The 26,343-nt window shown below is 48.4% G+C and overlaps 1 protein-coding gene and 1 non-coding gene across 2 annotated transcripts; both read right to left on the bottom strand.

Moving 5' to 3' along the window:
• Positions 1–880: 880 nt before the first annotated feature.
• HSPA9 (heat shock protein family A (Hsp70) member 9) lies at positions 881–25,859 on the bottom strand. The gene is made up of 17 exons (XM_054389154.1): positions 25,773–25,859; positions 24,570–24,628; positions 23,028–23,115; positions 22,242–22,423; positions 20,611–20,735; positions 18,997–19,070; positions 18,805–18,911; positions 17,883–18,045; positions 17,175–17,267; positions 15,327–15,536; positions 12,195–12,422; positions 11,384–11,488; positions 9,883–10,000; positions 7,202–7,296; positions 4,542–4,634; positions 2,266–2,406; positions 881–1,674 (listed from the first exon to the last, which is right to left on the bottom strand). Exons 1-17 carry the CDS (start codon positions 25,857–25,859, stop codon positions 1,615–1,617), a joined length of 2,028 nt encoding a protein of 675 aa, XP_054245129.1. The 3' UTR covers positions 881–1,614.
• On the bottom strand, positions 11,888–11,959 carry LOC128973214 (small nucleolar RNA SNORD63). The gene has a single exon (XR_008489284.1). It is a non-coding gene; the product is annotated as a small nucleolar RNA SNORD63 (small nucleolar RNA).
• Positions 25,860–26,343: the final 484 nt, after the last annotated feature.

The following is a 26,343-nucleotide window of genomic DNA, read 5'->3' on the forward strand; positions in this document are numbered from 1 at the left end:
ATGAGAAGCAGGTAAAATATTGTAGCAAGCAGACTGCACCTTCATGGAAGGCTTGCTCATTAGAAGCAGCAGTGGGCAACTAGAGCCTGTTTCAGGAGGTTCAGCCTGAAGATGAAGTCCCACGACTACTGCAAATCATGGAATGATGTGGGGTGGAAGGAACTTCCAAAGGTCATTTAGTCCAACCCCACAGCAGTCAGCAGGGACATTCTCCACTAGATCAGGCTGCTCAGAGCTTTGTCAAATCTGACCTTGAATAGCTTCAGGGCCTCACCTACCTCCCCAGGCAACCTTTGCAGTGTTCCAACACCCTCACAGTACAGAACTCATTCCTAACATCCAACCTAAATCTGTTCTCTCATTTCAAACCCTTGCCCCTTGTCCTGTCCCTGCAGGCCTTCGCAAACAGTCCCTCTGCAGCCTTCCTGTAGCCCGCTTCAGGTACTGGAAGGTTGCTATTACATCTCCCTAGAGCCTTCTCTTCTCCAAGCTCCCAGAGCCTGTCCCCCATAGCAGAGGTGTTCCAACTCCCTGATCATCTTCGTGGCCCTCCTCTGGACCCACTTCATCAGCTCCATGTCCTTCCTGTGTTGAGGTCTCCAGTGGTGGGTGCAGCACTGCAGGTGAGGTCTCCCCAGGCAGCAGGATCACCTCTCTCCATTTGCTGGCCACGCTGCTTTTGATGCAGCCTAGGACACAGCTAGCCTGCAAGTGCAGTTCCAGGCAGCTCCTTGCTGCTCTCAGAAGGATGGACCCTAATGTGATACCAGGTACCTTTTTCCTGCACTTGAATGAAGCACAACTCTCTGCTCTCAGGGGCAGGTAAGGCACTGATGTTCTCCCTCAAAGGCCAGGATACCAAGAACTCCATGTTGGACACTTTTCTGCTTTTATTTTAAAAAAATCCAGGATGGATCCAGTAACAGTTTTATTATTTAGGAAATTGTTTTACCATAGCAGAGAACAGACACAGGATGGAGCAGAAGGCTCAGACAAGCAAAGTATTGAACTTCCACATAGCCTTTCTTGTAAGAGATAATGTTACAGCTAAATTTGAAGTAACCCCTCCTCTCCTTCAACAAGGGCACTACCCCCAGCTGCAGATCTGAATGTTCTCCAGCAACACGACCAGCCCTGGCACTGCTGCTCACAGGCCTTACACCACCCATTCACAAGTACTCAGATCCACAAGGAGGGGAAATCCACACGGGTGCCATTCTCCTCCTGGTTCCAGCAGGACTTCCATCTCCACCCTTTCCTTTAGTGACATGGTTTCCAACCTCTGAGATCAGATTTAATACACCATTGTGTCAAGTATCAGAAATAAAATGATCAGCAAGTCCCCAAGTGCCACAGTTGAAATCCCACAGGGGGTGTGGGGGTGCCAAACGCTCATGAGTTTGTCTGGCACGAAATCAGCTTTCATCAGGTGAGAATTTATCTAGCAGACACATCACTAAGTTTATACATTAAAGAATTTTATATATAGAATACTGCAAAAACACAGTAAGTCTGAATTCTGCCCACTGCTGCTCAGGAAGGTCCCTTCTCTCCCAAGCTTCAAGAAGAAAAATCGACCTCTTCATGCTCTGGTCAAGGCAAGACAGAGACTTCTTATTGCTTCTCCTCCTTCTGATCCCCTGAGCTTCCAGAACCCTCTCGCTCAGAGGCCATCTGTGAAAGAGGTGATTTGTTAGTTGTTGTAACAACAAAACTCTTTCCTGGACATTTTCCTTTTTTCCCTTCCCTAGCTAACTGTTTTGGTTAGTTGTAGCCTGAAAAAAAAACCCCACCCTTCATTCGGTGAAAAGAGCAACTGTCCACTGGAGAATGGAAACAATCTTCATCTCTGCCTGACTGCTGCTAAGAGGAAGGAAAGCATCTAGGTTTTCAGTTTGTTATCAGAAAAGCAGCTTCCCACTGTGAGGAGAGCTTAGCAATACCAAGGTCACCTGGGCAGGGAGTGCCACTTCCATCCTGGGAGACTTCCCTGGAGAGGTGAAGCACACATCTGCCAGGGTTCCTTCAGGTAAGCCCTTCACTGGGAAGACCAATGAGAAGCAAGCCCCAATGACCTTATTACTGTGGTTTTAGGTAGCCTGTTTTAAAATCACCTTTAAAACAAGTCCATGTTACTTCTTTAGGCACTCTACACACCACAGGGAAAGCCCTGAGACTCAGTGCTACTTCCAAGCACAGCTCTGCCTCAATGGGTGATGTCCCAACTGCCCCATCTGAGGACCACAGAGGTGACCGTGAACCTACCTTCTTGTATGCCATTTCAAAGAGTTTCAGGGAAGCCTGCTGCAGGTTGGTTGCTGCCTGCCTGATGTTTTCTCCTGTTTCAGTATCTTTACGAGCCAGAAGTTCCCTCATTTTGGCAATTTCTTCCTTTAATTTGTTGCACTGCAAGTAAAGACACAAAACAAGCCAGGATGAAATCCTGCACTTCGGGCAGTCTCCTCCTTGTCATTTCATCACCTACTTGCCACAGCAAAACTGCCTTTTGTTTTTTGTTCTTCTTGTCCAGAAGCCATGAAGTTTGAGACTCAACTGAGCCACAGAGTCTGCAGAGGCTGGGACTGTGCTCAGATCCCACTGGGCACCTATCCACTTGACTAAACGTGCCACAGTTGGCATTAATCGGTCGCCTTGTTTGCCGGCTCAGCAGAGGCGCCAAGGACAGAAAGCCCTGCAGAGACTGAGCAGCCTGCCAAGGATGAGAGCCACTCTCCCTGGCACACCTCAACCACTGAGTCACTCACCCCAGGAGCCAGGGTAAAGGCAAGAGAAAGCTGGTTTGCATCCATACTTAAGGCACTGTCAGAAAGCCAAGGAGCAAGGTTGCTCACCACCCTGTTTAATCCCTTTGATGCATGTGGGAGAAGGAGTGAAGAGGCAAACAAAAGCAAGACTGTGCCATCCCCAACCCCTGGAGCCATCTGTCAAAGCCTCCATGCAGCCTGGCATGTCCCTCTCAGACTGACACACTGCTGGGAGAGGCAGGCCTGGAGCAGTGAGGTGACTGGGGAACAGTGGTGCTGGCAGCACACATCCAGCAGTGTCTGCAGGCAAACCGCAGGCAGAGGCTCTCGTCCAGACCCAGCAAGGGGAAGGTGACTGACACCTCCTGGCCAGGTCACCACCTCCACCCAGACACCACAGGACTCCCTCCCAGCACTGCCTCACCTTCCCCTGGTATTTCCCCCACCAAGAGACATGCCAGGGACCACCACTGCCCCACCTTCCCCTGGTATTTCCCCCGCCAAGAGACATTCCAGGGACCACCACTGCCCCACCTTCCCCTGGTATCCCCCTGCAAAAACCCAAACATTCCAGGGACCACCACTGCCCCACCTTCCCCTGGTATCCCCCTGCAAAAACCCAAACATTCCAGGGACCACCACTGCCCCACCTTCCCCTGGTATTCCCCCCCGAAAAAAGACATTCCAGGGACCAGCACTGCCCCACTTTCCCCTGGTATCCCCCCCCCCCCCAAGAACCATTCCAGGGACCACCACTGCCCCACCTTCCCCTGGTATCCCCCAAAAAACCCAAACATTCCAGGGACCAACACTGCCCCACCTTCCCCTGGTATCCCCCCAAAAAACCATTACAGGGACCAGCACTGCCCCACCTTCCCCTGGTATTCCCCCCCCCAAAAAACATTACAGGGACCAGCACTGCCCCACCTTCCCCTGGTATTCCCCCCACCCCCAAAAACCCCCAAACATTACAGGGAACAGGGCTTTAGGCTTTGTGCTCCTGTGAGAGAAACTGCAGTGATCATAACCCCCAAGAGTCAGGCAATATGCACCCTGGAAGAGAGGAGCAGCTGAACTGGTCAGAAGCTACACCTTGTTCCTTCAAACACCTCACAGAGCCCCAAGTAGCCTTCTGATTCTGCTTCCAAGACTTGATCACTTGAAGGCTGTGCAATCTGTTTTAAACTTGGCTTCTGGTATTCAGAATGCAGAAATGAAACTGTCCTTGGACTGATGGGAAAAGCACTCTTCTGATGCTAAATATCCTCTCCAAAGAAGAAAAATGGGAGTTAAGTAGCCAGAATCACTGTCACTGCCTCCAAGTTCCTGGGTGCTTTGTACTGCTGGGCCTGCATTGCAGCTCTGTCCTTCTGCTAACACTGCCAGGCACTACTCAATCTCCAGCTAAACTCTCCTCTCACAGGCCACAGCACAGCCCTTATCAACTCACCACCAAGGCCAAGTCAAGGACATAATTCACACAGAAGGCTTTTCATTAACAGCTTCCCAGGCTCTTAGATCTTCAGTGACACTGAACTCACACTTTGAAAGAGGATATTTGCTATTATCCACACTGTGCTCCTCTAAGCATGTCCTTACATCCTCCCATCAGCCACCCTCATGCCACTCAAGTGCAAAAACCAGGAGCTGATGACTGTGCCACAGAAATAGAGAGTTGGTGTCACTGAGCAGAGCCAGCTGGGAGTTAGGAATCTGAGCACAAACTTAGTAAGGAATCTTACCTCCTTCACTGTTATGGGACCAGAAATGACCTACCTCATCTGCTGGCAGCTGATCCTTGAACTCCTCCATCTTGGACTCTGTATCATGGATGATGCCTTCAGCCATGTTGACAGCTTCCACCCGTTCCTGGGGAAGAGAGCTCATAAGGGGCTGCTGCTCTCAGCACTGCTGACACAACCTGCCCACCTATGAACTAGCAGCTGGCATTCAACTGCCAAACTCCATTCCAGCTTCCACCCAGGGTCCTTCTGCACAGCAGGAGGGCAAGAAGAAATGCAAGCAAACCAATTCTAGATGTGCTCTGGCACCAGAAAGCCCCCACAGGCAGCCTGTGTGAGGTGATCCTTGTGCTTTCGCACTTCCTGCTTACTTCCCTGGAAGTGGAAGCAACTACAGCAGTGTGAGTGCTGGCACACTGAAGAAGGCAGAGAGTGCAGGACAACACAGCTTGCTCCACACCTCAGGAAAGCAGCTGAGCTTCTGGAGACTCCTGTTCAGCTTCTCCAGCAACAAGGGCACTGGAGACAAAGTGCTGGGCTGTTTTACCATGTGCCCTTACTGCAAATGCTTGTGGAACAGTGCAAAACCCTGATGTGCTAGCTAAGAAATACCAGTTCCTAATGGTACTGCTGTGAAGACAACAGGGGACAGGGCAGGCTTAGGTACAGAGGAGCAGGAGTCTCACTGGGACATAATTCATACCCAGTGTCACCAGCAACACTCCCTGGGACACCCAGCCCTCTCCACCTGAAAGAAAAGTCTACCTCAACAAGGCTGTGATAGCATTCTCAGGACACCAACCACCTACAGTGGAAAGCTGATGACAAATAATGCTGCTTCTACAACACATCTTTGGGGGATGCCAAAGTTCACACCAGGAGGCAGAGACCAGCAGAGTGATAACTCTGTGCATGCACTCATGACACTTCCATGGCAGGAAAACCATGGCCAGAAGGGTCTAATGAGGGAATGCTGAAAACTACAGCAGGTGTAGAGAAGTGTTTGTTAGGAAAACAACCTAATCACCTGCACCTGATGGGCCTCTGGAGAGAGATGAGGACTACCAAGAGGGAAGAAATTCCTCAGCAATTTAAGACACAAAGTAAAGCAACAGGGAAGAGTCTTCAGTACAGCCTCTTCAAATGCTAGGCCACCACCTATGCTTCAGGGCAACAATGTAGTTATTTCAACAGTGGGACTTCCAGACCAAGGTCTTCAAAGGTTCTCCATCTGACCTACAAATGCTACTGAGCCAATGCTTCGTGGCTTGAGAGGTTCTGAGGCAAGGTGATGCTGCTTCATGTGAATTTATTCCATGCATTCCCACCTTCAGTCCTCTTTCTGATCCCTTCACTGTTGAGGGTGAGACTTACAGAGCTGCCTGAACACCAGAGAGATTTCTACAGGCCAGGAGAACACCAAGTGGACCAATTCAGTGTGCCAGTTTCAGGAATCACTGAACATATGTTGGTGTCTCATCCCCAGGTAGACCTGTGCTGTGTCTGCTTAACAATCAATGCTCTATATTTAGTAGCACAATTCATTAGGACTACCCTGATTAAACCAATTAGTTCCAACCATTAATCCTATGTATATCACAGGTTCAGTCACTCAACCACAGTAAGTGCCAGCCTTTTGTGGACAAAGTCAGTGAGGCTTTCAAACACCTCCTGAAGGCCTGACCTGTGCTGAGGGCAAACTCTGTCCTCAGATGAATAGAGCACTGCAGACAACACACTGAGATTTAACTGCTGTGGAAAGCAACTTCCCACTTAGGGGAGGCTCAGGTGCAGCTCTGCTTGGCAGGTTCTATAAATTAAGTTTCAAAATAAACTCAAAAGTAGTTTAAATATCCCCATTCTGCCTCCACTTAAATGGAACATCTCTGTGAGAACCCAGTTAGCTTGGCTGAGAGCCCTGGGGCTGTTGAGCCTGGAGAAGAGCAGCCTGAGATGGGATCTGATCAATAGCTAGAGGGTGGGGGGCAAGAGGATGAGGCCAGACTCTTGTCAGTGGTGCCCAGGGAGAGCACAAAGGGCAATGGGCAAGAACTGGAAGCCAGGAGGTTCCATTGGAACAGAAGGAGAAAATCCCTTGGTGTGAGAGTGCTGGAGGCCTGGAGCAGGCTGCCCAGAGAGGCTGTGGAATACTCTTCTGTGGAGAGCTTCCAAACCCCCCCTGGCCATTGTGATCCTGGGCAAGCTGCTGTGGGTGCCCTGCTTGAGCAGGGGATTGGACTGGATGACCTTCAGAGGTCCCTTCCATCCCCCACCAGGGGGAGATTGTGTGATTCAAATGAACATCCAAGATAATGAGGTGGACAGTAAAGAGCATGGATGACAAAAAGTCCACCCTGAGTTGCAGGGGGGTTGGAACTAGTGGATCTTTAAGGTGCCTTCCAACCCCAACCATTCTGTGGCTCTATGATAAAAGGCAGGTGAACTTTCTTACTGCTGCCTCCACATCCCAGGAGTTCTTTAGGGAGGAATAACAACACTGGGCACACAGGGTCACCAAACCCAAATGCCTCTGCCTACACCTTGCAGCTCTGGAGTGTAGGAAGCAAGCAGGTATTTGGGTAACTGCACAAACAACACAGACCAGAGCCTACAGCTCCTTCCAAGATGAGCCCAGCTAGCAGCACAGAACAGCAGGTCACTGCCAGCTGGAACATCCCATAATGATCACATTACCTTTCTTCGCCTGTCTTCCTCTGCGTATTTCTCTGCATTCTTCACCATGTTCTCAATTTCATCCTTGCTAAGGCCACCAGAAGACTGAATAACAACTGCAGTAGAGAAGAAGCATTGATTACAAACTTGCTCTCATCTCTGGGGAAAGGAAAAGTTTTGTTTCCCAAAGCCTCTCACTGGCACCAGGCCCTCTGTTGCTTGGGAGGCTCCGCACCTGTGAGGGCCCTGTGGGCAGTACAAAGGCAGCCAGGCTTTGAAGAGGTAGTGGTGCTGCTGGCAAAACAAAAGTTTGACATCTTAGATCTATGAGCTCCTCAGCTCTGCCAGCCTCTTCCTGTCCACTGGCCTACAAGTCACTTTGACAGTGCTTCAGTCATTCCTCCTGGAAACAGAGGACACAAAGCTCCAAAACCAAAGAGGCTTCCAGCAGGTTAAAAACGTTGCACAAAGAAAACACCACCAACAAAAAAAATCCAGACAGGAGGAATCATTCTACCAGGGCAGATTCCTGTCCATGTTGGACAACAGCCCAAGCTGGTAGCAGGATAAGACAAGAGGACATGATTCTACAGGTGTGGTCTTAGAGGTCCCCTAATCATCTCCATTTGTGCCAAAAAGCTCCCAAAAATAGAGCCTACACACAAGCAAAGCTCTGCAGTGAAACAATTTCAGTGGCAGAGGACCACCACGTGTGTGCTCTGGCTGTAGATGTGGTATGAGGAAATCAGCTTTAACATCAGGTCTGCATACAGACAGGCAGCTAAAGCATTCTGGTTGTCTCTTATCAGGAGCAGCTTACTCAGAGGTAGAAGGCTGCCACAGAAGGCAAACCCACAAGGAAATCAGAGTAACAAGCAGTGTGGTTTTATGCTAGTAGCCAAGCAGGATGGTGAAGGGCAGCAAAATCCCCTTCCAGGTGCCAGGCCAGAATTAACAACATTTTTCTTAACAAGAGCACATTCAAGTGCCTGTCTCCAAGAAACAACTGTTGGGCAGTCCAGAGGCTTCCCAGTTAGAGGCACAAAAGAGATTTATTTTACAGCAGGGGAATCTACAAATGCTTCAAATTAATTTTGTGAGCCCACAGCAGTGCTTTAGAAAATGTCAGCTGTGTGGTTAATTACCCCACAACACCACACCCTGCACTGCAGAGCAGAATCTCCTGACAGCTTGAAGTCCCCAAGCCTCCTGCCATTTAGAGATGTTTACAGCTTAAATGGCTGGAAATGAACAAGGTGGTTACACAAAATACCTGCTGTTGCATGATACTTGAATTTCAAACCCTTCCTAATGGAGTAATTTGGAGCAAAGCAGGGGCTGGGCACAGGGCTGATGTGTTTGGCTGTATGTGACATGCCTTGGATTCAGCAGAGATCTCCCCAATTTGATTTCTTCCTTAAAAGCTGGCACCTTCACAGGCAGCCTCAGACACACAGCAATCCCACCCTGTGTTAAGCAAGGAACAGCATGCCCAGCAGCACAGCCCCAAAACAATTAACCTGGAGTCCCAAACCCTGATTTCTATCCCTTTGGGACAGAATGTCACTGCTCCAAGCTCCTCCAGTGACACAGGTGACTTCTACAGAGCATGACGAGCACTGTTCCACAAACTCCTGTGAGCCATCTATAGCTCACCTGTACCCCAATACCTCCCCTGGGACTGAGGCACAGCTGATCCAGGAAACCCCCAAACAGCTACACCCTGATAAACCATCACTGTGGTGATCACAGCAGACAGCAAGAGAGGATTGTCACAGTGCAAAATGACTTGGAAGGTGGTGAAACCCTGCCAGTGAGGACTTCCTTGACCTTGGGATAGGCAGCTGCTTCATCTTTAAGGTGCAAGGAGAGAGCATCCACTGATGGCAATCTGTTAGCAGGCTAAGAGGAGTGCTGGGTATTCACAGAGGCTTGGCCTCCTCAGAACAACAACAAAAAAAATAATTAAAAAAAAAAAAATCACACATCAGCTGTCACTCCTCCCCTTCCTTATTTCATTTTGCAGTAACACTTAGCCCTCCTTTCCAGAAGAGGGTCTCAGGCTGAGAGGACTTCAGCTGCCATCTGTGCTGCAGTGGCAACAGGTTGCTTGTTAACCAACTAAGATGCTGCAGAGTCCCCACCTCTGCTCTGCGGCATGTCCATCAGTCTGCCTCCTATGGACACAGACAGAGTTGGGGCTGTTTGATCTGGAGAGGAAAAGGCTCTGAGGAGACCTTCTTGTGGCCTTCCAGTATCTGAAGGGGGCTACAAGAAAGTTGGGGAGGGACTTTTGAGGGTGTCAGGGAGTGATAAGATTGGGGGGAACGGAGCGAAACTAGAAATGGGTAGATTCAGATTGGATGTTAGAAAGAAATTCTTCACCATGAGGGTGGTGAGAGACTGGCACAGGTTGCCCAGGGAGGTGGTGGAAGCCTCATGCCTGGAGGTTTTGAAGGCCAAGCTGGATGTGGCTGTGAGCAACCTGCTGTAGTGTGAGGTGTCCCTGCCCATGGTAGGAGGGTTGGAGCTATATGATCCTTGAGGTCCCTTCCAGCACTGACAATCCCATGATTCTATGGGGGCAGCACCCCATTAGCTCTGGGGTCACCTAGTGTCACCTTGGGAGCCCAGCATGCTACAGCCCCATCACTGCTCCACCTTTCTCCCCTCATGGCCAGGCAGCACCCCGGAGCACTTACTCTGCTGCTCGCGTCCGGTGCCTTTGTCCTTGGCTGAGACGTGCACGATGCCATTGGCATCAATGTCGAAAGTGACCTCGATCTGTGGCACTCCTCGGGGTGCTGGGGGAATCCCAACCTGAGAATGAGAAGTGCTTAGACATTAGCTCCCACAGGCATTGAGCTCAGCAGGGCTGGGCACTTTATCTGGCAGTTCAATCAGCCATTAACCAACCCACAGCCCAGAGTCCTCTAAATACCTGTTGGTGCCCCGTGGTTAATGAGTTGCACCTTGGCAGAATTGAGAGGATAGAGATTTCAGGACAACTGCACATAAAACCAGTTTGGTTTCAGGGTGACACAGGTTCTGCTTTATTGCTAAGCAGGCCTCTTTTCCATGGCAATGGATGTGACAGGGTGCTGTAATTCTGGATACACCTAGGTTTCAATGGCATTTTAAGAGTCACAGGCAGTACAGCTACTTTCAAAAGCACAGGAGAAAGAGTTGGGGCTATTCAGCCTGGAGAAGGCTCCAGGGAGACCACAGAACTGTATTTCAGTATCTGAAGAAGACCTACAGGAAGGCTGGGGAGGGACTATTGAGAAGGGCCTGCGGTGACAGGATGGGGCAATGGTTTGAAACTGGAGCAGGGGAGATTTAGGTTGGACATCAGCAGGAAGCTCTGCACAGCGTGGGTGGGGAAATACTGGAACAGGCTGCCCAGGGATGTGGTTGAGGTCCCATTCCTGAAGGCATTCAAGATCAGACTTGCTGTGGCCCTGGGCAGCCTGATCTAGTTGGAGATGTCCCTGCTGACTGCAGGGGGGGTTGGACAAGATGACCTTTGAGAGTCCCTTCCAATCCGATGGCATCTGTGAAACACAAAGCCCTTCCCTTCTGCAGGGCTCTTGCTAGCAACAATGAGCTTGAACAGTTGTAACAGTGCCAGACACTGCCCACACTGACCAAACCAATTCTGTGCAGAGAGCTGGTTGGGCAGCCACACTGTTCAGATGAATCCCTGGAGCATGTCTGCTCTCCAGGAGGCAGGGCAGTTCCACAGGCATTCATGGAAAAAACGTATGAGGCCAGAAATGGGTTACCAAAGGTCTCTTGGAGCCTGCCCCAAGTTTTCTCTTTCCAGCCCCAGGATAAAGGGCCATGATTCAGGTTATCTGCAGCACAGGCCTGGTGCTACAGAGCTCTTGCAGCTCTTTCTCCTCCTGAGTAAAGAGAGCCCTTCTAGGTGACCAGGCCCTCAACTCCCTATGCCATATAAGACTGCTCAGAAACTTTGAGCTCCATCTTAAATTTTAATTGCTCTCCCCTGCCACTAAAAGGCTATCCCAGAAGCAGGCTGTGCCTTTGGAGACTGCTTTTTTTACTACAAACAGGGTCAAATGTCTTCTGTAAGATGACTCCCCCTCAACATTGCCTTCAGGAGTCAAATGAAATGGAGAAGGCTTTGAGTTTCTCAAAGAAGGTCAAGTCTAAGGTCATGCATACTGAGTGGTAACGTACCAATGTGAACTGGCCAAGAAGCTTGTTGTCACTTGCCATCTCTCTCTCTCCCTGGCACACTTTAATCTCCACTTGGGTCTGCCCATCTGCTGCTGTAGAAAACACCTGTGGAAGAACAGAAAGTTACTGGAGAGCCAGTCAAGGGCAACACATGAACTGCTGTGGTTACAGGCTGACTAAACAAGGAAGAAAGAGAAGCTCCTTTGAAGAGACAACCATTAAATGCTTGTTCCTCTGTTAAAACAAGGTCAGCAACAGCCAAGCTCACTGGCACCTTGTCCTGTATGCAACTGAGTACAGGAAAAGTGGCAGTGCCATGGCAGCAGCAGGCTGCACCCAGCCACAGTACCATGAGCAAAGCTCCTGTCCCAGCCTCATGCCCCAGCCAGAAGCGTTGTCAGTAAGAGCACACAGGAGCAGACCCAGGCAAGGCAAAGACAGAAAGTCTACAACAACAGGAAAAAACAATCATGCAGACCAACAAAGGTGGTCTGGGATGGGTGTGGTGCTCAGTTACAGAAGGTCTCCACACAATTCTTCTTCAGAATGATGTGTTGACAGTTAGCATCATGGCACACACTGTAATCCTGGCCAGGCCACAAACATCCTGGGGTACCTTGGCACACATAAACACAACTTATCCCCCTCTTAGGCACGCTAATAATTAACAGAAGTATTCAGTGGCTGACATGAAACCATTTCTATGCTGCTCCTCCTTGCCAGAGGAGACAAGACTATCCATGAGGATGCTTTGTGTAGCCTTCACTGGGTGTTTGAACCCACTGAAGACCCACCCAACTAGAGTGAGTACCTGGCTCTTCTTGGTTGGTATGGTAGTATTCCTGTTGATGAGCTTTGTGAAGACACCTCCCAGTGTCTCAATGCCCAAGGAGAGGGGAGTCACATCCAGCAGCAGCACATCAGTAACGTCACCAGCCAAGACACCACCTTGAATGGCTGCCCCAATAGCCACAGCTTCATCAGGATTAACTGCTTTGCTGGGAGCACGGCCAAACAATTCCTGCACAGTCTGCTGCACCTGAATGGAGAGAAAGCACAGCTCAGATGCTGAGTGGAGCCACTGCCATCCCATGCTGTAGATACAGGAAGACAGGAGCCACAGCTAAAGGTTTGCATCTTTATGCTCCTGCTGCTGTGAAACCTTGTGGCACAATAGAAATACTAAGCTCCAAGCCTGTGGCTGCTCCCAAATCCTTCATATTAGAATCCCAGAATGGTTTGGGTTGGAAGGAACCTTAACAACCATCTCTTTCCATTCCCCTGCCATGAGCAGGGACACCTCCTACTAAACCAGGTTGCTCAAGGCCCCATCCAACCTGGCTTCCAAGCTTCCCTGCACCCGTTAGCCACACTTGCTTCAGCCTAGAGAACCTTCACTGGAGACATTCTTGCAGCCACATTTGCCAGCTACAAGTCCCCAGAGAAGTCAGTCCTGTCCACAGTCAGAAGGGATCACTCCATGCTTATCAAACAGGAGTCAAGGACTGCTCCCTGGGAACTTGTACAAACCAGCACTGGGCAGAACACAGCTGTCAGGATGGCAATGCTGCAGAGACAGAGCACAGGGGAGAGGATAAAAATCCAGAGCAGAAAGCCAGTTCATCTTGTTAAGTGTTTATAAACAGCTGAAGGGTGGGTGTCATGAAGGGGCCAGTCTCTTTTCAATGGTGTCCTGGGACAGGACAAGGGGCAATGGATATAAACTGGAGCACATCAAGTTATACCTCCACATGAGAAAAAACTTCTTTACTGTGAAGGTGCTGGAGCTCTGGAGCAGGCTGCCCAAAGAGGCTGTGGAGCCTCTTTCTCTGCAGACTTTCAAGATCTATCTGGATGTGTTCCTAAGTGACCTGCCCTAGGTGATCCTGCTTTGGTAGGGAGGTTGGACTTGACCTCCTCTAGAGCTCCCTTCCAAACCCCACCATTCTGTGATTCCCTGTGTGTAACAAAGGTCAAAAGGAGCTGGTATGAAGCACAGCATTTTTGAACTCTATTTAATGGGCTGTTTCACCACAGCAGCAGATCTGCTGTGCCAGCAGCTGGCCTGAGCTGTGTTATCAGCTTTGCCCTGCTCTGCCCTTTGGGTAGGACGTGCTCATGACTGCAACACATTTCACTGCTGAAGCATCCAGATGGGAAAGCTGTGAGGTGTCCACTCCAGAGCGCAGCTCAGTAGTCTGCTGCTGCTCCTCCTCCTCCTCACAGAAGGGTGTGGGATTTGGTTCCTGCTCACAGCTGCTGCCCCTCCCCAGGCACACATGGGCACAGAGTGATGTGCTTGGAAAACTGTGCTGGAAGCAAATGTCCAGCTCCTCTGCACTTCAGCCAAGAGACATCTGCTGGAAGTACTCATTGCAGAGGAAGACAATGTGTGAGCAGATAATTAAGTGCAAGCCTTTGCCTCTAGAGGCATATTTTAGAGTACAAAAGAAACATTACTGCTAACCACCCACAGTGGGTTTCCTGGAGCACTGGCCTTGAGTGCTCCAAAGAAGGCCTGTTCCATCTGAGCAGGGTGAAGAAAACAACCACACACACAGGAGAAGGCTCTGTGCACTGCTCTGAACCAGAGCTCTAGCTCCAGGCACTTGGGAAAGCATCTTGGCAGCTCAAAGCCACAGATGCTGGGAGTCATAAATAGGGAGCAAAAGGGGAAAAAAAAAAAAAAAAGAGAATTAAAATTACTCAGTATTTAGGAGTGTCTTCCACCCCTAAAGGATCCATGTTTCAAGAAGGGTTTCCCCAATCCTAGAAGTGCTTTTCCTCACTTTTTACGTAGCTAACCACATTGGTTTTCCTGTTCTCAGCTGGAAGAGCAGGGACTTTGGAAAGGTACAGCACACTTACTCCACTCGAGCTTTGGCCAGACCAGCAGCTTCTGTTTGTCTTGCTCCTTCTAGTTCCCCTGCCCTAGCTGACTTTCTGCACACATTAATATCACTTCCAGCCACCAGCCTCGTTTAACACAGGGAGTGAAAAAGCCTCACCACCAAACCCAGAATTGTAGAATCACAGAAGAGTTTGGCTTGGAAAGAACCTTAAAAATCACCCAGCTCCAAGCCCCTGCCATGGGCAAGAACACCAGTCCCAAGGAGGGCCATGTACCAGGAGAAAAGACTTGCAAATCACACATCTTAACAGCAAGCAAATAGTCCCAAGATTTTGATGATCTCTGTGGAAGAGGACAGCTGTACCCTTGAGGACAGTGGTGCCTACACATGTTCAGCTCTGATTTCAGGGCAGCCAAGCAGTGTTCTGCCTTGCTGTGAGCAAGAACTCATAAGCAGACAGGGCCTCATCTGCAAGACTCTGCATGTCAGCAGATCAAGCTCCTAAGCTACATGTAGGTGCTTATTACCACGGAACACCAGGGCCAACTGTTAGGTAAGAAGGGTCTTTGGAACAGCCAGCTCCAACATGCTTGATGTTGAGGCTGCTGAATGCATGCAGCCAACAGGTAGCAGCCCTTCTGCTTGTGCAGTTTCTTCACAGCTAGCTGCGAGTGCTCTACAGGGAGAGAAATCCACTGGAAGGTGAAGGTTACTGACAGGCTGCTGTCACTGAAGTGCACCTGTACCACACTCTGAAGCCCCCAAGAGGAAACATCCTGTGCATCTCAACAGCACTGCTACAGTCAGTCCACATCAGGAAGTGGAGATGAGTTTTCAGCTCCTGGCACCTCCTACTTGTTTATGTGAGGTGTGGCTCAGCTACAGCCCCCAGATCCAAGCTGAGCTAATTATACAGGATGAGAGAGGCCCTTGCTGCTGCTTTCATGTGACTACTCAGCACGTTTGCTTTGCTTCTGGGGGCCTTCAGCTGCTGGAGCCCTGACGTTACCAGACTCCCAACCTTCCTGTTACGGATCACCCCTAACAGAAGCTGTGCCAGCTTCGCCTCTAAGCAGGGCCTTAGCTCATACCTTTGGCATCCTGGTCATGCCACCGACGAGGATGACTTCACCAATGTCACTCTTGCTGACCTCAGCATCCTGCATGGCTTTCTGGCAGGGCGCTACTGTCCTCTTGATCAGATCGGCCACGATGCCCTCGAACTGTGCGCGGCTCAGCTTCATGTTCAAGTGCTTTGGTCCAGAGGCATCCATCGTGAGGTATGGCAAGTTAATATCAGTCTGCAGCACACACACAGGGTGAAGAACAGCAGTGGGAAATGAGCTACAGGCAGGGTTTAGATCAAGTTTCAGGTTCTGTCCTGAAGCCTTGACATGGCTGTTGGCTCTGCAGTCAGGTCTTTAAGGGGCAGTAGATGTGCTTTTAACACATCAGGCACTCCGTTAACAACCTGCTTGCAGCTGTTAAGTCTCAGTTCTAATACTGTTATTATGTTGTTGAGCAAAATAATGTCATTTCTATCCTATCTAGGAAGTAAGAGTCAAAACCTTATGAGTGACAACCTCAATCCTTTTCCTATAGCATAACACAGGAGCAAACCCACCTGCAGAGCTCCAAAAACCCTTTGCCAAACACCACCTCATATAAGGTAAGCTACTTGAAGGCAGTAACTCACAACTGTTCTCTAAATGCAAACAACTCAGGTTGGACAGCCAGTCCATTGCTATTTAACACAAAGTTCATCAGTGCCTGAGACCAAAAATCTCTTCTCCAGGCTATTGGTGAATGATTCTACAAATTCACATGCTGGATTTCCCAAGCAAATCTCAGCTGAAAGCATCTTGCTCAAGTGCTGAGTCATGCTGACATCAAAAGCTACTACAAATCAAGGCAATGAAAACCATCAATGCTTTAAGCTTTAGAGATTAAGTTCACACAACAAGAACTAAAGCCACATCAGAAATGAGAGGTGTGCACTCACTTTATAAATAGCATCAAAGGCAAGGCCCAAACCAAGCTGTTTCCTCCTCACTGCTAAAGAGTTAAGGAATTCAGTTTTTCCTGGTATGACCAGCCTGTACTTGCCAACTCCTGAGCTAGTAAAACAGAGCCTGCTATGTGTCTGGCATAACTATGCATCCATTGTGACTGGTCTAAACTCCTTGCTAGGAGCTCCCCACTGGCCAACAAAAAGACCACCATCCAGGAAAAGAAAAAAGTTTATTCAGAACCTAGAAATTGGCAGAGTCCCCATTTCAATTACTATATAATTGACCTTAATTTCATTTAGGCAAGATTATTACACCCCCCTCAACTTGCTGCCTCTCCAGCTCCTTATTCAGCAGTGAATAAAGGACATGCTTGAATGCATTAGTATACAAAATGTGAGTGGAAAAAATAAAGGGTATATGTTGCCCATTGTCTAGGCAGTCTTTCTATAGGCAAATAAGCAAAGATTCTTTATAGAAATGATGTCTTATTAGACAAATTAGCTGCTTCAATGGAATGAGCAGCACCAAGGTTCTGAACTGCTTGCACAAAGCTGCCAAGTGCTTCCAGCAACCCAGCAGCACCAGCTGCAGCTAAATGCCCTGATTTCATATATCTAAATTGCAGAGTTAAGTTGGGAACAAGGCCATGTTCCCTGCAAGATGAGAAAATATGGTGCCAGAAGAAAGGCACAACCCAGCACCTGCTAACATTCTGAGCTTCCAACAACTAACTGTGCTCCTCAAGTCTAACAGAAAGTCCTTCAGCAGGGTACAGTGATGTCATTGCTACACAAAAAGCAGAAGTTTGTTCTGCTACCACATGGATAAAAAAAAAGCAACCATTTCATAGAGCATGGTAAACAAAACTAATGCAGACCTCAGTGTATCACAACGTTCTACTGCACTGCTTTGAGCCCAGCCACCTACCTGCACAGATGATGAAAGCTCACACTTTGCTTTCTCTGATGCCTCTCTCACCCTCTGAAGGGCCATGTTGTCTTTAGTCAGGTCAACACCCATCTAGGTGACAAACAATACAGGCTAACATCACACAGGACCCACAGAGAAGTTGTCTTCATTGCAGTTCAGCCTCCCACCACTCTTAAGCATGAAGATGTTTGTAGAGACACAGCCCAGTATGCTCATCTTCAGCTGATCTCTCACTTCTGGCAACTGTATTTAGCATTTCAAGAACATCCACTAACCCTCTCTGACAGTTCTGACAGTGATTATACAGTAAGGAACTGACTAAAGCTTGGAAAAGCAGTCACATTATGGAACATAAAGGCAAGACTGGATGGGTGAAGGAGGTGGAATTACTCTGCAGCCAACACTCTACTGTATGTAACTCTGCTGACACATTTAATAATAAAAATCTCTGCTGCAATTGAAAGCAAGCAGACTATGTACAGGACAGTCCTAGAGGAAAGAAGGCAGAGTGCTGCTATTCCAGCCTTCCAGGAAAAGAATATTCCACCTCAAGGAAACAAGTTTAAGAACTAGAAGCTAGGCCAACAGACATCTTAAATTTCAACTGTATCAAATTACAAATCAAGTCCTAATAATTAAGAAAATTCCCTTTCTGTTATAGAAGTTCAGTGTAAGAAGAGAGTGGATTTTGATGAGATACTTTACCTCTCTCTTGAATTCTTTAACAATATGCTGCAGCAAAGCCTGGTCGAAATCTTCTCCACCTAGGAAAGTGTCACCATTGGTAGACTTCACCTCAAAGACTCCCTTCTGGATCTCCAAAATGGAAATATCAAATGTGCCACCACCCAAATCGTAGACTGCAATGCTACAAGGACAGAGGCACAAAACCATTACTGTAGAGACAAAGCTCGAAAATCCCACTGCTCAGGAGCTGAAGTGTGCAGAATTCACAAAGTTAAAAGCCTCTCTAAAAGCCAGCAGTAAGCAAATGCCACAGCATCCACCCTCCTGGAGCGCTCCAAGTCCTTCTCTAAAGATGAGCTGCAAGATGCTTAACCTGCCCATTACTTCAGAGAAGGCAGCCCCTCCTCCAAAGCAAGACACACTCCCATCCAAGGCCAAGGCCAGGGACACCAGAACCATTATGAAACATGTTTTTCAAAGCATGAGGCTTTCACAGCACCATTACCTACATCAGAAATACAAAATCTGTTACCAACCCACTGCATTTATATAATCACCCCTGACAGAAGGCTGAATGCAGCCAGGGAAGAAGAATCCAGCTGTGAAGATCAGGCACCAAACCTCAGCACACCTCTGGTGGTACTCCAGCACCAGAGAGAACCTCTCACCCAGCTGTCCTTAACCACACCCTAGCCGTAAGATAATTAAACTGACATTTAGCTTGGATAATTAAGTTGTAGCTACAAGTTATGAACTCACTGTAAGGAGTATGGTTGGCATAGAACAGAGGTGACATTACACAGCACTGACTCACAGCAGTGAGTCTGCTTTGGCAGAACTCCAACCAACGATTTTACCAAACAGAAAGCAGAAGAGGCATCTGCAAAGCAATTTCCAGCACGCTGACTGGAGAGGGTAGGAGTTATGAACAGGCACTTACACTTTGTCTTCAGACTTGTCCAGACCATAGGCAAGTGCAGCTGCTGTTGGTTCATTAATCACTCTCAAAACATTCAAGCCAGCGATCTGCCCAGCGTCTTTAGTGGCCTAGAGGAAAAGGAGGAAGAATGCTGACTGCTGAAGGGAAACCAAATCATTTATAAGCCCCCAAATCTTCCACTTTGGTCAATACCTGTCTCTGGGAATCGTTGAAGTAAGCAGGGACTGTGATCACAGCATTCTTGGCTGCATGTCCCAGGTAGTTTTCTGGAAGAAAGAGGAGACAAATCAGGAAGCCAGAAGAGATTATGATGTAGTTTGAAATAATTTTCCTTAACTAAGAATAGAACACAGGCTTGCTGACTTAAGAACTTGCTGCTAAGATGCAGATAGAGCTGTGCAGAAATCAAGTTTTCCACCTAACATGGAATAGTTTGTGGACTTCTGACAGCACTAAGCACCTCTGCAATTAATGAGCCACTGGATGCCAGTAGCAAGTGGGAATTCATCTGAGAGCCTTTTCAGTGCATGGGACTGAAGCTGTTCTCTATTTTTTGGGTGTTCAATGTGTGATGCACTTAAAACTTACTCATTTTCACCCTGAGTCTGCTGTTTACATGGTACAAATTACAGACATGAACTTTGCAAGTGTTTGAGACCACAAGTCAACAAAACCAGGTGTTGCACCCTCAAGGCCACTCTTAGGTTTGTGACTTAAGGTCACAAACTTCCCTCAAAAAAAAAAAAAAAAAGAGAAGGATGTCATCAAATGTAAATTCAGACCTGCTGAAAAATAAGAATGTGCATGGTACAGTGGGAATACCCAGATAGGATTTACACCTATGCATTAACTCTGCACAGCCCTTCCACACAGATCATTCCATAGCTCATGTGGCATCCAGGCCAAAATATAACAACCTTACAGCAAGCAGGCTCCTGTTTAAGGCAGAGGAACATCACCCCACTCAGAGTAAGTCAGACTGATCACACCTAGCTGCTCACATTCCCACTATTGGGTGGAGCTTTAGCAAGTGCCCAGAAACTCAACACTGAAGAACAAAAATCTCTGGATGAAGCTTTACTAACAATGTTTAGCCTTGTCCTCCAAATACTTAACACTGGATGCATGACTATCAAACAAGGCTGTGGAAGGCAGCTATTATCTCTATGTATGATTTTCAATCCCACCAAAAAAAACAACCAACAAACACATTAGGAATTGAAAGGGAGAAGAAAAAAAAAAGCAACACACCCCTAACACACAATAACAAAGCTTTCTGAAGGCCAATGGATATTTTCCCCTAGTGAAGATCTAAAGTCAGCACTGGCTAAGAAGCTATTCCATCAGTCCCCACATCAAGTCCCTTGAACACTCCTTGCCTTGCTACAAATCTTGCAGTTGATTAAGGGCAAAGTCACTCAAATCCCTGGCTGCTGTCCCAGCCTGGGAGGCACAAGGCCTGCAACTCAGGAGGTGAGGGAGCTTTCCCTTCTGAGTAAGCACAGGCTCATTTTGCTTCAAACTCAGCATCAACTCAATCAGTATTCAATTTTAGTCAGAAGGTTGTAAGTAAAGAACTAATACCTTGCCAAAAAATCCCAAACTAAGGCAGGCACTGATCTTCCTTGAGGCTTCCTAACATGCCCACCACTGCAGCCTTCCATGATCTGCTCCATGTAAGGACTTGCTCTTTAAGGATCCCCATACCACAAAAACTACCTGGTGGCTGTACTTCCACTTTACCACAGCCCAGCAGCAAGGTCACACTGGTGCACACTGATGGCAAAGACCAAACCCTGTACCAACCTGCAGTTTCCTTCATCTTCATTAGCACAAAGGCACCGATCTGGCTTGGAGAATAGAGCTTCCCATGAGCCTCTACCCAGGCATCACCATTGGAGGCACGGACAATCTTAAATGGAACGTTCTTACTGAAAGAGAAGGATTCCACCCTCAGTTCCTGCATCAGCACACAGCACCAAACTCCTGCAGCTGGCAGCAGGTCAACATGTAGCAGTTCTAGACAAAGAATGCTGAAATTGCCAACAGCAGCCTCAGATCCAAGAGTCCCAGAAGTGCCAATGTACTACTGCTTTTAATTAGCTGCATCATTTAATCACAAGCCTTAGGTAGGATCATACAGCTGTGACTGTAAGCACCCTCAAGAATGAAAGGTCTCCTTTGGCAGATGCTTTTAGCAAGAAGGGGAGGCTGAAGGGGAACACAGACCAAATGGTGGACCTTTGAATTCTCTGAAAACCTTACCAAGATTGGTAACAAACATAGCAAAACAGAGAGGGGAGATTTACATTAGGTATTAAGACGTAATATTTCAGTGAGGGAGGTGAGACACTATCACAGGTTGCCCAGAGATAGACCAAATGGTGGACCTTTGACTTCTCTGAAAACCTTACAAAGATTGGTAACTAACACAGCAAAACAGAGAGGGGAAATTTACATAAGGTATTAAGAAGTAATACTTCAGAGTGAGGGAGGTGAGACACAATCAAAAGTTTCCCAGACCTCTGACTTCTCTGAAAACCTTACCAAGATTGCTAACAAACATAGCAAAACAGAAAGGGGAGGTTTACATTAGGTATAAGAAGTAATACTTCAGTGAGGGAGGTGAGACACTATTATGGGTTGCCCAGATAAGCTGTGGATACTCCCTCCTTGGAAGTACTCAAGGTCAGGTTGGATGGGGCTTTAAGCAACCTGATCTAGTTGAAGATGTCCCTCCTCAGTGTGCAGGGGGATTGAAACTACATGATCTTCAAGACGCCTTCCACCCCAAACCATTCAGTGATTTTCTACAATGCAGCTTGGCCCTAACAACCTAAGCAACAACCCTTTGAGACATGAGGGTGCAACCACTTCCTCCAACAAGGGTTGAAGGACTCTGAGATACTTGAACATGCCCAGAGAAGGACAACAAGGCTGGGGAGGGGTCTGGAGCACAGCCCTGTGAGGAGAGGTTGAGGGAGCTGGGGGTGTTTAGCCTGGAAGAGGCTCAGGGGAGACCTCATTGCTCTCTACAACTACCTGAAGGGAGGTTGTAGCCAGGAGGGGGTTGCTCTCTTCTCCCAGGCAACCAGCACCAGAACAAGAGGACACAGTCTCAAGCTGCGCCAGGGGAGGTTTAGGCTCCCAGTGAGGAGAAAGTTCTTCCCAGAAAGAGTAATTTGCCATTGCAATGTGCTGCCCAGGGAGGTGGTGGAGTCACCATCCCTGGAGGTGCTCAAAAAAAGCCTGGATGTGGCACTTGGAGCCATGGTTTAATTGTCAGGAGGTGTTTGGGATTAGGTAACAGGTTGGACTTGATGATCTCTGAGGTCTTTTCCAAGTTGGTTGATTCTGTGATTTCAAACAGGCCTCGTTACACAGCACTGCATTTGGCGCACTGCTGGTGGAGTATCTCCCCCCTCCCCCTCACTCACATATCCTTCTTCACTTCCGAGTCGTCGAAGCGCCTCCCGATCAGCCGCTTGGTGGCGTAGAAGGTGTTGTGCGGGTTGGTCACCGCCTGCCGCTTGGCCGGCATCCCCACCAGCCGCTCCCCGTCGGCCGTGAACGCCACGACGGAAGGCGTTGTCCTGGCACCCTCCGAGTTTTCCAGCACCTGGGGAAAAATTGCAACAGGACACAGTCAGAGAAAACATAGCCCCGGAGAACATCCCCTCAACTAAAAGGCATTGAGGCGCTGAGGTGGGTCCAGAGAAAGGCAAGGAAGCTGGTGAAGGGTCTGGAGAGAAGCAGCTGAGGGACCTGGGGTTGTTCAGCCTGGAGAAAAGGAGGCTGAGGGAGACCTCATTGCTCTCTACTGAAAGGAGAGTTGAGCCAGGTTAGGGTTGGTCTCTCCTTCCAAGCAACAAGTGACAGGACAAGAGAAGACAGCCTCAAGTTTGATGCAAGGGAACAATTTCTTCATGGAAAGGTTTAGGTTGGACATAAAGAACCATTTCTTCATGGAAAGGGTTGTCAAACCCTGGCATAGGTTGCCCAGGAAGATGATTGAATCATCATCCCTGGAAGATTTTATAATGCATGTAGATGTGGTGCTGAGGGATGTGCTTTAGCAGTGGACTTCGTATTGTTGGGTTATTGGTTAGATTTGATAATCTCAAAGGTGTTTTTCAGCCTAAACAATTCTATGATTTTAAGATCAATGTAGACATTCAACTTGCAATACTATCACTGCAAGCTGGGGTTCATTTTTCACTTACTTTTGCTTGCTTTCCTTCCATAACTGCCACACAGGAGTTGGTTGTCCCCAGATCAATTCCAATAACAGCACCTTTAATTGCTTCTGAGCTGAAAAGCATATTGTGGGGAAAAAATAGAATTACTACTAAAGGAAAATGACAGCAAAAAACTTCCTACTCTGAAGACAGAACAAAGTCATTTTTCACTAAATGTTCAGGAATCCTCCTGGACAAGCTGCTGTGGGTGACCCTGCTTTAGCAGGGGTGTTGGACTGGATGGTCTCCTCCTTTTCACCCCTCACCATGCTGGCATTCCAAGAGCTTAATCTTGCATCTCTGTTATCAATTAGATCACTTATAGGCAAACCCTTGCTTGTTAAAATAAGCCTCAAAATTGTTATTCTTCCCCAGAATAACCTTTACTACCTGTTTGTCAACATCCTGTTAGGGTTTTGACATAGACCAGTGGTAACTAATTCTGTCTCTACATACAGAGAGGACCTCTTTTGAGTTAATTTTGATGCTCACCACCCAGAGTCAAAATGCTAATAGTAAATTGTACTGGTTTGGGGTTTTTTTGTTGCTTAGCATGAAAAGAACACAGAGACAACAAATTACTCAATCAATGCAGGATTCCCTGAGCCAGAGCCAAAGATGGTTATCTTTTTGACCCTGAGGAGCAACAAATTAATTTAATGTTGAAAAATGGGAGTGGTTCTTACATAAAACCACTTCCTCTTTCCTAGAGTGTATTGCCCCTTCCACAGTTGAAGTGAACTCCTGAACCAGTTTTGCCTTAAACCAAGCCATGTCCTGAGATGAAGGAAGCACACTGAAGGTAGAGCAGGACTATGTTTATCATCTTCTCACTCAAAGTGTTAAGTTGTTCTAACTCCAGTTCAAATATCAGTCAGTGATCTGGGAGATGTGCAGCTACTCAGTTTCTCTGCACAAACCAGAATGGGGCAGTTTTCCTAACACAAACACATTTCCCACTGTGTCCTGAACCAGCAACAGTCACAAAGCATTCCAGTTACACAACTGCTACTCAATTCCCATTAGCTTGCAACAAGAAAAACCCCAGGGATTAAAATACACAAGCTGCTTGAAATGAACTTTATCTGTAGTGAAATGGAGCCACTCAGAGGCCTCCTGCTCACTGCAGGAGCTGATGACCTTTGGACATCCCTTCCAACCCAAATCATTCCATGATCCCTCTCATTCACTATCAGTCTAGAAGTTGGTCCTTCAACACTTGGGGTATGTTTGTTTGGGTGGAAGATATGTTTGTTAATCAAACAAATCTCAACAATCCACATTTTCTGGATGCTGCTGGTGGTGACAGAAGATAGGAAGAAGTCTTAAAGGTCTGCTTGAAAAAAAAACACCACCACCAAGAGATAAAGAAATGGCCTTTAAAAAGTTACATGTACAAGATCTAAGTTTATCTTGCTGACTTTGCTCTGTTACTCCATCTCTGACTTCAGTAATCAGTCCTGGTATCAGGAGTACAGTAAATATAAATATCAAACAGCCAAACTTAGAAAATAAGGAGATACTTACGCATATTTTCTGCTGGATGCTGCTCTGAGAACATTCTGACTGAGGCCATTCCAGAATGTCTATAAAGTAAACACAGTCAAATGAAAACTTAGCTTTAAATATTAAGTGATCTCCAATTCATGACTTTCAAAGGGACAAGCTTCTGAAGCAACACAGTCCCACTACAGTGTCTTGTTTTTAAAAACTCCAGTACAAACTAAGGAATAATTTGAGAAAGACTCAAACTGACACAAAATTTGAGTTACTGCATCTGGCCCTGATTTATATTATCAGAACAGAGCTATTTTCCTCATACAGGCCAGGCTCCAAATATGCTACCAGGCAAAAAAAACCCACTTAAGTAAATCAACTCTGAACCTTCAGCTTCCAGTGAACAGCAGCAGATAAACATTAACCCCATTCCTCAAAGCTCTATGTGTGGTCCGCAACAAATGATCTACTACATCCCTTTAAGAACCTGCAGCCCAAATTTTGCAGTAATTCTTTCACTTGGCATGAGCAAAACAGCATCTGCAAGAATTCTGAATGCATTATCCCTTCTTCTGAGAATGAATTTTTAAGAAGATAACTTATCACAAACAGGACCACAACAATACATTACGATTTTGCTAATTCTTGAAAACACTTGGCCTAGCTGCACTCCCTGAGCAGATACGGGCTAGGGAAGGCCATGTGAGCAGCACGTTTGAAGCAGTGACCTGCTCTGTGTGGGAGACACCCATCAGTCCGACCAATCCAGCATAGAAAGCTACAGGATTTGGTCCCCGACCTGTTCGTAAAATGCTTTCCCAACTATCCTTAACTGATCGCCAACGCAATTTTCACGCGGAATTATACAACCTTACTGTAAAGCTCCTCGAAAATAAATCCAGGCACGTGGAACACGCTCCCGGTGCGCTGCCTCCTCCTCAGCCGCTAGCTGCTGTACGGCGATTAACTCTTTTTCCTCACAAAACCCCGTCCATACCCGAGACAGACCATGGGATCAGCGGCCTGGGCCCATCCCCGGCGCTGTCGGGTCTCCCACACTAACAGCCTCCCTTGCCATGCCCGTAGCCCTCTCCCGAGCCCCTATCGCTCCCCCCGAACTCGCCCGTCCCCTCCGGCATCCCCGTCCCCTCGGGCCTTCTCCGTCCCCTCCGACCTCCCCTAGGCCTCTCCCGTCCGGGCCCATCCCCCCCCCCGAGGCCACCCCGTCCCCACCTGCGCCAGGCCGGGCGGCGCGGGCGCGGGGGCTGCGCGCGGCAGGAGCAGCGGGAGGCGGGCGGCGGCGCGGCGGGCGCTGAGCATGGCTGCAGGGCGGTGGAGCAGAACCGGCGGCAGGACAAGGTGTGCGCGGAGCCGCGGCTCTTCTGGAAACCTCCACCCACGTGGGCCGCGGGGAGGGGCTGAGAGTGCGTCGCAGGACCCCCGGCACGGGCTGCCTAGAGACTCGCCTGATCTTCACACGCGCGTTCTTTGCCTCTCCGGTCGGGGACCAGCACCCGTAGCAGGGCTGCGCTCTGCAATATTGAGACTGTGGGAGAATCCTCTACCTGAGGCCGCAGGATCTGGGGCGAGACACGGGCTTCGAATGGGTCCGCTACACACCGGCACAATTCGGACAGCCTGGGTCCTGCGGAAGGCCGCGCACTCAAGGTCGGACAGGATAAAGCGCAGGGCGATTGCAGTGGCCTTGCGTCAGGCCGGGCAGCGCGCAGGCGCCTTTGGCTCCGAGCTGCCGCATGCGCAGCGAATGACAGCGCGGGGCTGGCGTACCGCGGTCTGCGCGCAT

The sequence above is a fragment of the Indicator indicator genome, chromosome 18, assembly GCF_027791375.1.
Source record: "Indicator indicator isolate 239-I01 chromosome 18, UM_Iind_1.1, whole genome shotgun sequence".
Lineage (NCBI taxonomy): Eukaryota > Metazoa > Chordata > Aves > Piciformes > Indicatoridae > Indicator > Indicator indicator.